Below are 15727 nucleotides of genomic sequence, written 5' to 3'. Positions count from 1 at the left end.
AATGGGGATATCTTAGAGCTGCAATTGCTGTTGCCAAAAGGTATTCTAGAAGCTGCTATTGATAGAAGAAGAATGGATACTAATGATAGATTAGTCCAACAGGCAGTTAATAAAGCATCTGGAAGCCATGCTAATTCTAGTGAGGTAAAACAACACCAATAAATACCTCAAAAGAGACCAGGGAGACATAATCTGTCCCCTAGATCAGCAAGACCCGCCTCTCCAAAGAAGAAATTAGCTCATCGGCCCTTTCACAATACAGTGGACCCCCCGTATTCACGTTCTCTGGATTCGCGGACTCACGCATTCACGGATTTCTCTCTTGAACATTTCCCCCATTATTCGTGGAAAATTCGCCTATTCGTGGTATTTTTCTATGAGAAATATCCACAAATTTTTTTTTTTTCTTCTTCTTCTTCTTCTTCATAAAATACATTTTTTGCAAGAAAACTTAAAAAAAAAAGTTTAAAAATTATTAGTGGTTTTTCTTGTTTTAACTAACAAAATAGGAGGTTTTAAGCATTTTTATAGGGGTTCCAACTACTCGTGGTTTCTAACTATTCGCCGCGGGGTCTGGTACGCATCTCCCGCAAATACAGGGGAGCTATTGTATCCAATAGAGGAAGGGGTATTAGGGGCAGAGGGAGAGGTTCGAGACGATTGGATGGGCGGCTCTCACCACTCAAATTCCAATGATTTGCCTGGCAAATCATTGGAATTTGGAACGGAGCAATGGGTGGTGGATGTACTCAGAGTCGGATATCTGATTCCATTTGACTTTACTCCACCCCTGACAGAACAACCATTACCACACCTCTCTTATGCTCAGGAATCTCAGAAATTTCTTATCGTGCAAGAAGTTAAGAAAGCGATGGAGAAGGGAACTGTAGAATAAATAACACTTCCTTCAAGGGGGTTTTACAGCCGTATTTTCCTTGTCCCCCAGGCCAGTGGAGATTGGAGGGTAGTTATAGATCTGTCAACATTGAATCTGTTCATAAGGAAAACCATATTCAAAATGGAGACTCCAAGGACAGTTCTAGCAGCAATCAGGGACAAGGATTTGATGCTGACAATAGACTTGTAGGATGCATAGTTTTAGATCCAAATACATCAATCTTCCATGAAATTTCTCCGCTTCAGTCTTGCAGGGAAGGTTTTCCAATTCAGAGTCCTGTGCTTCGGATTGACGACGTCTCCCCAAGTATTTCCATGTCGACATGGGCGCATGCTCAGGGGATCGGGTTGATAAGATACCTGGACGACTAGCTGGTGATAGCAAAGTCCCGAGAAAAATTACTACAGGTTAGGGATATCCTTCTACAGTTTTGCCACAGCCTAGGCATTGTGATAAATCAGAAGTCATGTTTGGATCCCAGTCTGAGGCTGGTGTATCTGGGTATGATTATAGACACAGTAAAGACCAAAGCTTTCCCTTCAGACCAGAGGGTAGAGAAATGCAAACTAGTAGTGAATGCCTTTCTAGGAAAACAAACACAACCAGCAAAACGGTGGCAAGTAGTCCTGGGAATCCTAAGTTCCTTGGAATAGCTGGTGCCACATGGGAGACTACATCTTCAGTCCTAACAATGGAGGATGAAGGAGTTTTGGTCACCAACTGTAGATCACCCATACGAGCACATTCCCTTGTCGACAGAGGTGAAGAAAGACCTACTGTGGTGGTTGCAGGACAGTAGTCTGACAGTGGGAGTTCCCCTTCAGCAACCTTCTCCGGTTCTCCTGCTGGTCTCAGATGCGTCGCTCAAAGGTTGGGGTGCGCACATGAAGGAAATGATGATTTCTGGGAAAGGGAATCACAAGGACAGGGAACTCCATATAAACGTGCTAGAGTTAAAAGCAGCTTTTCTAGCACTACATAAATTCCGGGAGAGAGTGAAAGAACAATCAGTGGTACTGATGTCAGACAACACCACAGTAGTAGCCTATGTAAACAAGCAAGGAAGCCTGGTATCTCGTCACTTACACCTGATGACAGTTCAACTTCATCAGTGGGCTGTAGAGAGCTTAGTCATCAGGGCCAGATATATTCCTGGGAAAAGAAATGTAGTAGCTGACAAATGGAGACACAGGGACCAGATTCTAGGAACAAAGTGGTCCTTACATCAGGAAGTGGTAGACAGAATGTTCATCTTGTGGGAAAGGCCAATCACAGACCTGTTCTCAACCAGGTACAACGAAAAGTTGGAAGTATATTGTTCAGTAGTCCTGGATGCAGGAGCAGTAGCAGAAGATGCTCTACAACTCCCATGTGACAATGTGGACTTATACACATTTCCTCCATTTTGCCTTATCTGTCAGGTCCTGAACAAGGTGATGCAGTCTCAGAACCTCAAGATGACTCTGGTAGCCCCATTATGGCCGAAGGCAGAAGGGTTTCCGGACCTGGTGGAACTTCTAATAGATGTGCCGAGAGAGTTACCTCCATGGAACAACCTACTGTGTCAACCACACGTAGAGAGGTACCACCAGTCGGTGCCGTCCCTATTACTTCACAGGTGGAGACTGTCAAGTAAATCCTTTGAACAAGAGGCTTTTCTCAGAAGGCAGCATCACAGATGGCAGGAAATATCAGGTCGTCGACAGCTGTGCACCAGGGAAAATAGTTCCTGTACTGGGACTGGTGTCGTAGTGGGAGCCTTTCTCCACTCAGAGCCGCTATTCAGCAGTTAACGAATTTTCTGATATATCTCGGAACAGAAAGACATATGTCTGTATCTGCCATAAAGGGATACAGGACTGCACTAGCTTTGGTTCTGTGGATGAAAGACGTGGACATTTCTTCTTCATGGGAAATGGCTATGTTAATGAAGAGTTTTGAGCAGTCCTGTTCCCCAAAGGAACTAAAAGCTCCTGATTAGAATTTAACCATGGTATGTACTGGTCTTACAAAACCCCCATATGAGCCATTGCGACAGTCCACAGATAGAAGCTTGATCCTGAAAGCAGTCTTCCTATTGGCTCTAGCCTTGACCAAAAGGGTGGGGGAGCTACATGGTTTGTCATATGTGGTGAAGCATTCGAGAAGTTGGAAGTCTATGGTCGTCGAATTTATTCCAGAATTCGTAGCCAAAACTCAAAACCCATCAGTAGTAGATGGTTCTGAGGTTGTATTCCATTGTCTTAGAATATGTTTATTCAGAAGTGGATGAAGGTGGCAAACTCCCAGTCGGTCAAAAAGGCTTACCTCCCACCAATAAGTAAGTCTATCCTATTGTTAAGACCGAAGGTTTGTTTTGTATATGAACAAATGACAAATTTTTAATCAATTTGTATTTTTCATAACTAACAAACCTGAGGTCGTAACATATAAAGGCCCACCTCAAACCACCCTTCTAACAGTCTAAACTGGGTTGGAAGAGTAACTGATAGGTCATGGGATGCTCAGGGCCTTCTGGGAACTACAATGTCCCATGACCAGGTACAGATGCCAATAGTCCATGGATCACACAATTTTTTTTATTAATTCTACCAGTTTTCCAGCTTGGCACTAGTATTATCCTAATGTTTAGACCTCAGGTTTGTTAGTTATGAAAAATACAAATTGATTAAAAATTTGCGATTTTGTATCTTTTGATATTAAATGTATTATTCTCTGTCTTCGTAATAATTCATAAATAATTTCACTCTTTAACATCATGGACAACCCTTTCTCTCTCTCTCTCTCTTCTCTTCTCTCTCTCTCTCTCTCTCTCTCTCTCTCTCTCTCTCTCTCTCTCTCTCTCTCTCTCTCTCTCTTAATGAAGTGTGAATTAAAGTATGGTATTAAGCTAACATTTATATGTGATTAAAATGCTTTGAGGGCATGATTTTTTTCCTATTTAAATAGAAAGATATGTAGAGTAAAGAAGTTCTTAGAAGCAAAGTTGACAAGACTTCTAAAAATTTATTTCTTTTTTTTAAGGGTATTGTATTAGGCTACTTTTTGAATGAAATTACAGTAATTTTAATTTAATTTAAAAATTAGCTTAATACTTTGGGAGCATGAGTAGATCATATTTAGTGTTTAAACTCTAGAAATAAACATTTATCAGACTTTTTAGAGATAGTACCAAACTTGAGTGAAAATTTGACTTGGGGGTTTTGGGGGGGGAGGGTGTTTGGAACCTAACATCATGTAAGTTTGGGGTATGACTGTAGTTACCTTGCTTGTAGCAGCCTTTAATGGAATTGAGCAGATGCATTTTCCTCCTCAAGGAAGAGGCAGCCTACTGACAACAGTCCCTTGGTATTATTCCTTTGATGGTTCATTCTCTTGTTAGGTAAGTGTCAGAATTTACAGACATCCAATGAGTAACTGGATAGAATCGATGGACAGCTATTGAAGGCTCATAGTTTGTTCATAACTTTTCCTGAAGATCCAAACAATTAATATCAGTGGTCATGTCACATCAGACTTTGCCATTCTTTTCTTAACTTTTGTGTTCTAAGAACTTTTTATGTGACTCCTGAAATCCACATTTATATTATTTGAAAGTATGAGTGTATAAAAGATTTAAAAGTGTGAATTTTTATGCCAAATAGAATAACAATTATATTATAGAAGGTAAAAGTATTGATCATTGGACAAACCATGAACCCTTTATTGAAGTTCTCCAGTACTCCTGTGTAGAACAATTTACTCCACTTTTTTTTTATTTTGATTCTGTAGACTAGGAAAGTAAAATTGTACTAAAAGTCAAGTTTATAATTTGTCTGTTACTCCTTTATCACCTTCCTGTACTTCTGAGACCCATAAGAAATTATGCATAATTATTTTGTTTTTCATTGACAGGGTTTTTGCATGTCAACATTGAGAACCCACAAAGACTATGTGAAAGCACTGGCGTATGCACGTGATAGAGAGCAAGTTGCTTCAGCAGGGTTAGATAAAGCCATATTCTTATGGGATGTTCAGACATTAACAGCACTTACAGCGAGTAATAATACAGTCACAAGTAAGTACAATGTTTGAAAAAAATTTGTTTGTCTTATGTCACTGTTAGCAGTCTTAACTACTGTTAAAATAAATAATTCTTATAGGCAACTAGTAAATGACCCAGAATTAATAACTACTGCAGTGTATATATCAGAGGATGCCATGTAAATCATGTAGAACATCAGCCACTTCATTCATAATGCATCAGGTTTAGATCACAATGAAGCTAGATAGAAAATTCAGTTCTGGATTTGCATAGGAACTTGTTGATGGTATCCTAGATTTATATTTTAGGTAGGTTTTACTCATGGTTATGTAAACTGAATTTTTTCCTACAAATGTTTTTCATCTTAAATTTAACCCTTAATGGACTGGCTAGATATATATCATGCACACTCACAGACTTGGCAAACTTTAAAGCTAATTTAAGAAAAAAATAAATGGAAAGAGGATGATATGCAAATGTACTTGGTGTAAGAAAAAAAAATTCCAACAAATTTTCCCTATCTTCCATGGGAAGTTGAAAGTGCCTATGTACATTCCTGTGTGAGGCCTTGTAAATTTTACCAAGTTATACAGTTTTGTATATGCAGCTTACCCAGTAATTAAATAGCTATAGTTTTTAACTAAACAGCAGCTAAGATTTAAATTCTTGGTAGCGATTCTTTTTTGTTTTGGTGTAGGAATAGCCCTCAGGGAAGAGAGGAACAACTCGGCAAAGACCTGACAATTTGTTTCTGCCGTGGTTGATGACAGACGTTGTCGATCCACAGCTGGTGGTTTGGAATTCCTGTCTGTTACCTGTGGTTCGCTAATTGGTGAAGTACAATTTACTGTTGGTAGCGTTTCGCTTAGAAATTTTGTTTAAAGACTTTTCCTTACATTTACACAAAGTTTTCTGTTTTTTTACTTGAGAATATGTCCGACATTGACGATGTCTGACGCTAGTTCATTGTCAACTCGTTACTGCAGCAAAGGCTGTAATATGAGATGGACTTCCTTAAAGTATGACTCACACAATTTGCACTTCATGCAAGGGCCAAATTTGTTCACCATCGTTATCATGTGAGGAATGTATAGATTGGGATATTAAACAATGGAAAGTTTTGTCTTCTCATTTGAATAAGCTAGTAAGGGTTAGGAAGAGAAAGGCTAAACTTAGACTCGACAAGACGAATACTAGTCAAGATAGTAATTTTGACCTACCGGTCTCTGTACTGATGATGTCTCCTAGTCTTTCCCCAATCTTAACACCACAACCTTTTGTCCCTGTCAAGCGCCCTGTAGCACCCTAACACGCCATGGCTGTGAAGCGCCCAGAAGCGCCCATTAATTCCTTGTCTTAGGAGCTTTTATTAGCGCCTGAGTGCCCATTGGCTCCCACTCCACTAAAAGCGTTTGAGTTACCTGTAGCGCTTGATTCTTCACAAGCGGATCAGCTCCCTCAGGCTATTTCAGTGACAATAGATCCTTCCCTGGATCTGATTAAGAAGTTGGACAACATTTTCGACTTTTTAAAGAAACCTACAGCTGCATCTCACCTGACTTCGAATACTGCACCTCTCCTTACTTCAGACACTCCACCTAGCATGATGTCAGTCGCTGCATCTTGCATGACTTCAAACGTACTTTTGTCTCCCATTTCTTCAGCAGAGGAAGAAGCTTCTCAAGAAGCAGAAGAGGATTCTCCTTCCTCAGCATAGAGGTTGCTTCTTCATTACCTCCTTTGGACATATCCTACTTTCTTTACTCCAGCAACTCCTGCTTCTCCAGAGTCTACTTTTATAATGAGTAGCCAAACGCTGCTTTGAAGTAAATTCCTTCCAAGGATGGTACTTTCTGTGTTTGCTAAGAAGGCTATTAAAGAAGCAAACAATTGACTTTCAATGAAGAGAGAGCATGGGAAGGCCTGCTTCACCTTTCTGCCAGCAAGAATATCTGAAAGGAGATATTTTTTTTACACCATGGGAGAAGCTCCCTTTTTGGGTGTGACTGCCTCTGCCCAAGGGGACTTCTTGGCTCTCATTGATCCCCTAGGAGATCAGCCCTTTCTGCACCTAAAGTGTTGTTTTCATCAGCGCAAATAGACCACTTATTGCGTAACCTGTTTAAGGTTTTTGAAGTGAGCAGTTTTATGGATTGGGCAGTAGGCACTCTGGCCAAAAAGATTCAAGACTGCCCTCATCTTCCTCCTGAATTCGTGGCAGATATATGTAGTATTCTCTCCTGCTTAGACAAGGGAGTTAGAGATGGTGCTCGTAAGTTAACCTCCCTTTTTATGGTGGGAATTCTGAAAAAGAGAGAGCTATGGGTCTCCTTGATTGCAAAGGATCACTTCTACTCAGAAGTCTGCTATTTTGTTCTCTCCCTTTGTCAACGATTTTTTGTTCCCACAAGACACTGTGAACGACATCGGCTTGTCCCTGCACAAAAAATCCACACAGGATCTTTTAACTCAGGCTTCCAAACGACCTAAAGAATCTCCATTCTTAGCCTCTAGATTGGAAACTCCAGCACAAAGACAGCCCTTTCTCTAAGGAATAGCAAGATTTTCTTCCAGGACTAGACCTGCAGTGTGTTTCACAAGTAAGTTCATTAACAAATTGGCTTTGAAACCTGCAACCAAATACTGATTTGCACAAGTCTTAAAAGAGGGCTATTCTATCCTCTTCAGGGAAAAACCTCATTTAGTCAAGAGTCCGATCACATTGACTGCATATTCCAAAAACTTGGAAAAGTTTTTGGCTCTCTCGGAGGAAGTTTTTGCACTAATTTCCAAGAACACAGTGGAGATAGTAGAGGACGAGTCATCGGAGGGGTTTTACAATCCCAAAGGCGTTGAGAGGATGGAGACCAGTCCTGGAGGTGAGTGCTCGGAATTTCTTAATTCAGAAAATGAAATTCGGAATGGAAACCTACTATTCCATTCTGACACCATTTGTCAGGGTGACTGGATGGTTTCAATAGATATGCAGGATGCATATTTCCACGTCCCCACTCACCCTTCATCAAGGAAATATGTAAGGTTTGTGTTCCAGGACCAAGTCTTCCAGTTTCGAGTTTTGTGCTTTGGACTGTCAACTGCCCAACAAGTCTTCATGCACATTCTTGCTCCCTTTGACCATTGCATGGAGGACATTCACAGGACTCTTCATTTAGCCCAGGAATTGAATCTTTTAATAAACTTGCAAAAGTTCCAGCTGGCCCTGTCTCAGATGATAGTATATTTGGGGATGACGCTGAACTCTCGAGTTATTCGGGCTTTTCCATCCCCCAAGGGAGTGGAATCCTGCCTCAAGATAATAGCCAAATTCCTGTCTCTTCGCTCAAGCACCGCAAACAAATGGATGAGTCTGCTGCTAAGGGCGTTAGCTTCCATAGAACAGTTTGTTTTGCTCAGAAGACTTCACGTTAGAGGTCTGCAATTCTACTTCAAGGCCAGGTGGGACCGGAAGAAATATCTGGATTCTCTCTTCATGCCTATTTCTCTGGAGATCAAACAACACCTGCTTAGGTGGAAGTCAAAGGACAGGTTGTTAGAAAGGAAGTCACTGTTAGTGCGGAGCCCAGACCTCGGCTTCTACTCAGATGTGTCGGACATAGGATGGGGAGCTGTTTTGGAGAACAAGGATGTATCAGGAAAGTGGTAGGGAGAACAGTTGAGAGACCACATAAATATCAAAGAGCTGAGAGCAGTCCATCTAGGGCTTCAGGCTTTTGCCCCAGAAGTAGCGGGAAAAACTGTTGCAGTGTACTCCGACAACACAACAGCTTTTTCGTACATCGCCAAGCAAGGACGAACTCATTCCTTCTCTCTGTGCACAACAGCAAGGGACCTTGTGGTTTGGGCAAAGCAGAATCAAACTTCCACCGTAATAGGGTTCGTTCAGGGACAAATGAATGTCGTAGCAGATCAATCAAGCAGAAGAGACCCAAGTAATTCCGACAGAGTGGATGCTGAATCAGTCTGTCAAGAACTTTAGAGTTATTGGGGGACTCCCTTAATAGATCTTTTCGCGACTTCCAAGAATTGCCGCCTTCCTCTGATCTGCTCCCCATAAAATAATATTGTACAACAGATTAGGTTTTTACTCCATAAATTACATAGTAATGCAAAAAATATTGAAGTATGTTAGGTCCCTGCCCATGTAGAGACTAAAGGAAATGAAGAGGCTGATAGAGCAGCTAAAGAAGCAATCCACATGACAAGAGCAAATGTAAACATCCCTATTAGTGACTATATTAACCCTTAAACGCCGAAGCGGTATTTTAAAAATCGACTCCCGTATGCCGGCGGCGTTCGCGAGTGAGCGCCGAAGTGGAATTTTTTTTTTTTTTTTTTTTTTTTTTCCCCAAAAAATTCACAGCACCCTTAGTTTCCACGATTAAGAGTTTAGTTTTGGCTCCTTTTTTTGTCATTGCCAGAAGTTTAGTATGCAACCATCAGAAATGAAATAAAAATATAAATATTGGGATATATGACAGCACGAAAAAAAAATTTATATATTTGTATACAAATCGCGCTGTGAGCAAAACGGTGAAAGCTAACTAGTTATTTTTTTTCATTGTATTGTACATTAAATTGCAATCTTTTTGGTATATAACACATTGTAAAACGATCAAAGCAACACAGAGAAAATATTATCCCAAAATGATGCATGAATTCGTAACGTGCGGTCGTAAAAAAAAAGCAGTTTTCAAAATTTCGCCATAAATCATTTCGCCATAAATCGAAATATTGTGCTAGAGACTTCCCGTTTGTTGCAAAATGAAGGTAATTGATTGAATATTACTAGACTGTAAGTGTTGTAGCTTACAATTGCAGTTTTCGACTATTTCGGTCGAGTTAAAGTTGACCGAAGGACGAATTTGTTCTATTTATCGTTATTTATATGAAAATATTTCAAAACTGATAAAAGCTTCAACCATGGGTTGTTTTTTGTTGTATTCTACATGAAATTGCGCACATTTTCATATATAAAACTTTATGTAACGGCTAATTTAAAATGGTGCAAACATTACGACAACCGGACAAAAAAATTTATGATTTTTTCGGAAGAGTTACCGTGCGGACGTAAGGAAAAAGTTTATTTCATAAATTCACCATAAATCGAAATACTGTGTTAGAGACTTCCAATTTGTTGCAAAATAAAGGTGAATGATTGAATATTACTAGAATGTAATAGTTTTAGCTTACAATTGCGTTTTTTGACCATTTCGGTAGAGTCAAAGTTGACCAAAGGTTGAAATTTTGGCACTTATTATTTATATGAAAATATTTCAAAACTGATAAAAGCTACAACCATGGGTTGTTTTTAGTTGTATTCCACATGAAATTGCGTACATTTTCATTTATAAAACTTTGTAACGGCTAATTTAAAATGGTGCAAACATTACGACAATCGGACGAAAAAATTTCTGATTTTTTTCGGAAGAGTTACAGCTCGGACGTAAGGAAAATTTTTTTTTTTTTCATAAATTCACCATAAATCAAAACATTGTGCTAGGGACTTCCAATTTGTTGCAAAATAAAGTTAAATGATTGAATATTACTAGAATGTAAGAGTTTTAGCTTAAAATTGTGTTTTTTTACCATTTCGGTCAAGTCAAAGTTGACTGAAGGTTGAAATTTTGGCACTTATCGTTATATATATGAAAATATTTCAAAACTGATAAAAGCAACAACCATGGTTTGTTATTAGTTGTATTCTACATGAAATTGCGCACATTTCAATAAATAAAACTTTATGTAACGGCTAATTTAAAATGGTGCAAACATTACGACAATCGGACGAAAAAATTTATGATTTTTTTGGAAGAGTTACCGCGCGGACGTAAGGAAAAAGTTTTTATTCATAAATTCACCATAAATCGAAATATTGTGCTAGACTTCCAATTTGTAGCAAAATGAAGGTAAATGATTGAATATTACTAAAATATAAGAGTTTTAGCTTACAATTGCGTTTTTTGACCATCTCGGTAGAGTCCAAGTTGACTGAAGGTTGAAATTTTGGCACTTGTCGTTATTTATATGAAAATATTTCAAAACTGATAAAAGCTACAACCATGAGTTGTTTTTTGTTGTATTTTACATGAAATTGCACACATTTTCATATATAATACTCCATGTAACGACTGTAATATAAAATGGTGCAAAAATTATGTCAAAGTGACAAAATAATTTCTGAGTTGTGTCGCTGATACTTTTTAGTGTGAGAAGAAAGAAATTTGTGCTTGCGCACCTGGGTAACGATTGTAAACAAAACAACCCCTTGATCCGTGAGCTCCCAGCATCCCCCAAGGGGCGTGATTCAAAAGTTTTTGCCTAGTAGGCCTATAAGTATTTTTCCGCGAATTTTTAAAAAAACCTTTTTATATCGACGTACCATACATCCAGTCAGCATCCAACAGACAATTTATATCGATGTTTAATACATCCAATTGGCATTAAAGGGTTAAGAGCTGGCTAGCGCCTGGCGGCGGACAACTGTAGACCAACATTGTTTGAGCCATATTATTGTTATTCTACATCTTAGAAGAAAAGCAAGAGCATATTTGGATTCCTCATGAAAAGTTTTATCAGAACATTTTTTAATTTTTTCTCTACAACTAATATTAAAGAAGTTAGCATGACCAAATTTTCGGATCAAAACAGGACCTGGTTAAAAACCATCCTGCAATATTTTGCATCTAGAAGAAAAGCAAGAGCATATTTGGAATCTTCTTGAAAAGTTCTATCAGAATAATGCTTCCTTTTTTCTCTATGAATAATAATAAAGAGGTTAACATGGCCGGATATCCTAATCAAAATAGTACCTGGATAAAAACCGTCCCTATGAAATCTATATATATAGTCCAACTTTGGTTCAATTTAGTCCAGTAGTTTTGCTGTCTATAGCAAATATATGTACATACATACATAGTCTGACCGTCAGCTTTATATATAAGATATAAAAACAATTATTATTAATAAATGGCAAAATATAAGGAATGATGAACCTATAAATAATAAATTAAGCTGTTAGAATTCTGTGTTGGAAAATGGAGTTTATCATATGAGAGAGAGAGAGAGAGAGAGAGACACACATAACACACAAGTAATTCTCACACATCTCTGAATAGGCCATACTCGTTTGACACAGCCACTTGATGAACAGTCCACAGGGCCCTGCTCCCAAGTGCCCTGAGTGCATTGTTGATAACAGTCAAACGTGTTGTGTAACTGTCCAAAATATATGACCAACAGCAAATATCAAATTTGAGAAATAAATTCAGGTGGAAATTTTATCAGAATCATTTACATTTTCATTACTATTTAAATGTTTTTAAGAAACTGTAATTTAATTAATAAAATGTAATGAAATAAGAAAATATTAAAAACATGAAAACCCTTAAGACATTTAATGAACTTTAAAACAATGAAATTTTAAAATGTTATTCAACTTATTCTGATTTTTAATATAAGTTTTTAGTGTGCATATGTGGAAACGTGAGTAAATATTATTTATTTTGTGCAAGTGTTCCAGTATGAGAGCATGGGCCTTTTTGCAACTTTTTATTTATTTTCACTCATTTATCACCATACCAAATAGCCTATTTGGTTCCAGTGCTCGGCCTCTGGCCTAGATTTGGCATTTTATTCAAAGCCTTTGGGCCAGCCTTGTGAGATCTGATTTTCATCTCAGTATTCTGGTTAAGCTATTTTGATAAAAATAGCAACCTCCTATGATGACTATGGTGAATTTGGTTTTGAAGATGAGAGTATAATGCACACATTTTCAAAAAAATCTTTGGTGCGAGAAGAAATATTTCGGGAATTGAAATTTTATGAAATGGAGGATGGTGAGTTTGCTGATTTTGACAGTGAAAATTGTGAAAGTAATGGAAATAATGACTTATTTATTGGAAGGGTTAGCCAATCTAAATATTGATGATGAAGAGGTTGATGATCCTACTTTAGCAAGAATATAGAAGTGATGCAGAAAGTGGTATAAGTGGTCAGTACCACAGTGAGGCTATCGGAGATGAAACAAAAAGGTAGGTGGGGAGAGGGTCTTTTTGATGATGTGGGAGGCACTTAGGTTTGGCTCTTTAAGTGGTAGGATAGGATACAGGATAAAAGATTAGTTCAACCAGACGTCTGAGCCTAATAAGGGCTCTTCTTGGACTGGTTCCCAGGAATTGCCTGAGAAAAAAAAAAGGACTATTTAACCCTCTTACGCTGATTGGACGTATTAAACGTCAACATAAATTGTCTCCCGGGTGCCGGTTGGACATATTAAACGTCGACATAAAAAAGTATTTTGAAAATTCGAGGAAATATTTGCATATAAATCACAATAAATAAAAAAAAACCATATTCGGTCATCTTTGACTCTACCAAAATAGTCAAAAAATGCAATTATAAGCTAAAACTTTTAGTCTAGTAATATTCAGTCATTTATCTTAACTTTGAAACAAATTAGAAGTCTCTAGCACAATATTTAGATTTATGGTGAATTTTAAAAAAAACTTTCTTCCCTCCGTGCGCGGATTCTCCGCCGCAAATCTCCGAAATGCATACGTCGCATTATCGTTATATTTGCTCTGTTTCATATTAGGCATTTCATAGAGTTTTATATATAAAAATGGGCGCAATTTCATGTAGAATACAACGAAAAATAATTGAAGGTTGTAGCTTTTCTCATTTTTGAAATATTTGCATATAAAAAAATATAAAAAAATTTGACATTTGGTCAACTTTAACTCGTTTGAAATGGTCGAAAACTGCAATTGTAAGCTAAAACTCTTACAGTATAGTAATATTCAATTATTTATCTTCATTTTGAAACAAATTGGAAGTCTCTAGAACAATATTTAGATTTATGGTGAATTTTTGAAAAAAAAACATTTTTTTACGTCCTCGCGTTATGAATTCATGCATCATTTTGTGATAATATTTTCTCTGTGTTGCTTTGATCATTTTACAATGTGTTATATACCAAAATGATTGCAATTTAGTGTACAATACAAAAAAAAAAATTAACTTGTTAGCTTTAACCGATTTGCTCACAGCGCGATTTGAATGCAATTATATATGAAATTTCGTTTTTGCGCTATCATATATCGCATTATTTTTATATGATAATGATATTTTTTTTCATTTCTGATGGTTGCATACTAAAATTCAGACAATGACAAAAAAAGGAGCCAAAAATGAACTCTTAATCTTGAAAACTTAGCGTGCTGTGATTTTTTGAAAAAAATATTTTTTCCGCTTCGGCGCTCACTCCAAGACCGCCTCGGCATACGGGAGACGATTTTTATTATACCCCTTCAGCATAAGAGGGTTAAAAAACCGACTTTGCTTAGGAACATAATTTTGTTAATTGAGAAATCTTTGCCTTCAGCAAGATTGCCTGACATTGAATCTCAAAAGTAAATGCATCTTTGTTGATATCAATTTGGACATTCAACAAGTGCTGGAAGGTCATGGGAACTTAGCATCTATGTATTACATTTCATTAAGTCAGAATGTGGAGTTGACAGTGGATGTCCATGAGAAAATCTAGTATGACCTATACAGATTACTAAGATTACTTCATGAGTTCTTGCTTTTTGAGATGATGAAACCCATGGGTACACCTCAGATTTTATGTTTTTCAGCTTGATATATTAGTGATTTGACAGATGCTATCCAGTCTGATACAGGGGCATATGAAATTGTTGGGGAATAGTGCATGCTAATTAAGCAGCAGGATCTGCATTTTCATTCCCTTGAATTCCTACATGTGCTGGAATTTAATAGATTTTTTGGTTGGAGAAGTTGATGGGTTTTTACTTGGATTTCTTGGACAATCTCATTTGAAGATTTGTACTTGTTTATAGCAATAGCACTGCGCCCCCCTGTATATGGGACCACCTTGATGTAGTGAGGGGACTCTTGAACCCCAGGAATTAGTTCCTGGGTTTGAGTCTAAGAGTGTCATATATTTTTACATATTCATTTGGAGTAACATTGTGGGATTTTCCACTTTGTAAAATTTATTGGACCTGAGAAATAAGAAAATATATCATAGCTGGGAATGTAAAAATGACATTATGATAAAATAAAATTTTACATATACTTAACAAGTAATTACAGAATGGGAGCGCACCCTCTCCCCGCACATTGATGATTATTAGTCATAAACAAATTGAATCACTTGGCTCAGTGGTTCCTCTTCTTCCCGAAAGTGGGTGGGACTAGTTACCTGTAGCCAAAAGAAAAAAGAATTTGCTACCCAAAATTCTGAATTTTAGCTGCTGGTGCTAGAAACTGTTGGCTATGTAAATTACTTGGTGAGTACATGTAAAGTTATTTTATTATAAAAATGTCATATTTTTTTACACCACTCCACTTTGCTAACATGTCCTTAACCCTTAATGGATGGATTGCTCATCGGGAGTAGTAATAAATATTAGAAAAAACATATGCAAATAAAAAAAGTTACTGAAACTTCGTTTTCTGTAATTTTATGTAAATATTTTTCAACAAATGTGCTAAGAATTTGTTACTGATTTATTTCTTATCTGTTTTGATATTGTGTGAGCTATAATTATAATTTTACAAAATAAAATTATTTATTAGAAAAAACATAAGTTGGTAAAATTTATTATTGTCTTGTAAAAGAGGCTCCACATGGGGTGGTAAATAGTCAGTTCAACTTCTCTTGGAAGGCAGGGGAAATTTATTAGATTTTTTCTTTTTTCACCATGTGCATTATCATATCTTCCTTTTTCCATTGATGTGTTTTTATTTTTTTCTTCTCT

The 15727-nt window shown here is 37.3% G+C and overlaps 1 protein-coding gene across 1 annotated transcript in view; it reads left to right on the top strand.

The window, feature by feature from the left end:
* The window catches only part of LOC135197815 (WD repeat-containing protein 48-like), a 235719-nt gene that overhangs the window by 89503 nt on the left and 130489 nt on the right, over positions 1-15727 (top strand). The window contains exon 5 of the mRNA XM_064224949.1: positions 4793-4955. Within this exon, the coding sequence (XP_064081019.1) occupies positions 4793-4955 (163 nt within the window). The remainder of the gene's footprint in view (positions 1-4792; positions 4956-15727) is intronic.

The sequence above is a fragment of the Macrobrachium nipponense genome, chromosome 21 (assembly GCF_015104395.2).
Source record: "Macrobrachium nipponense isolate FS-2020 chromosome 21, ASM1510439v2, whole genome shotgun sequence".
NCBI lineage: Eukaryota > Metazoa > Arthropoda > Malacostraca > Decapoda > Palaemonidae > Macrobrachium > Macrobrachium nipponense.
This window is presented reverse-complemented; position numbering and strand designations above follow the sequence as displayed.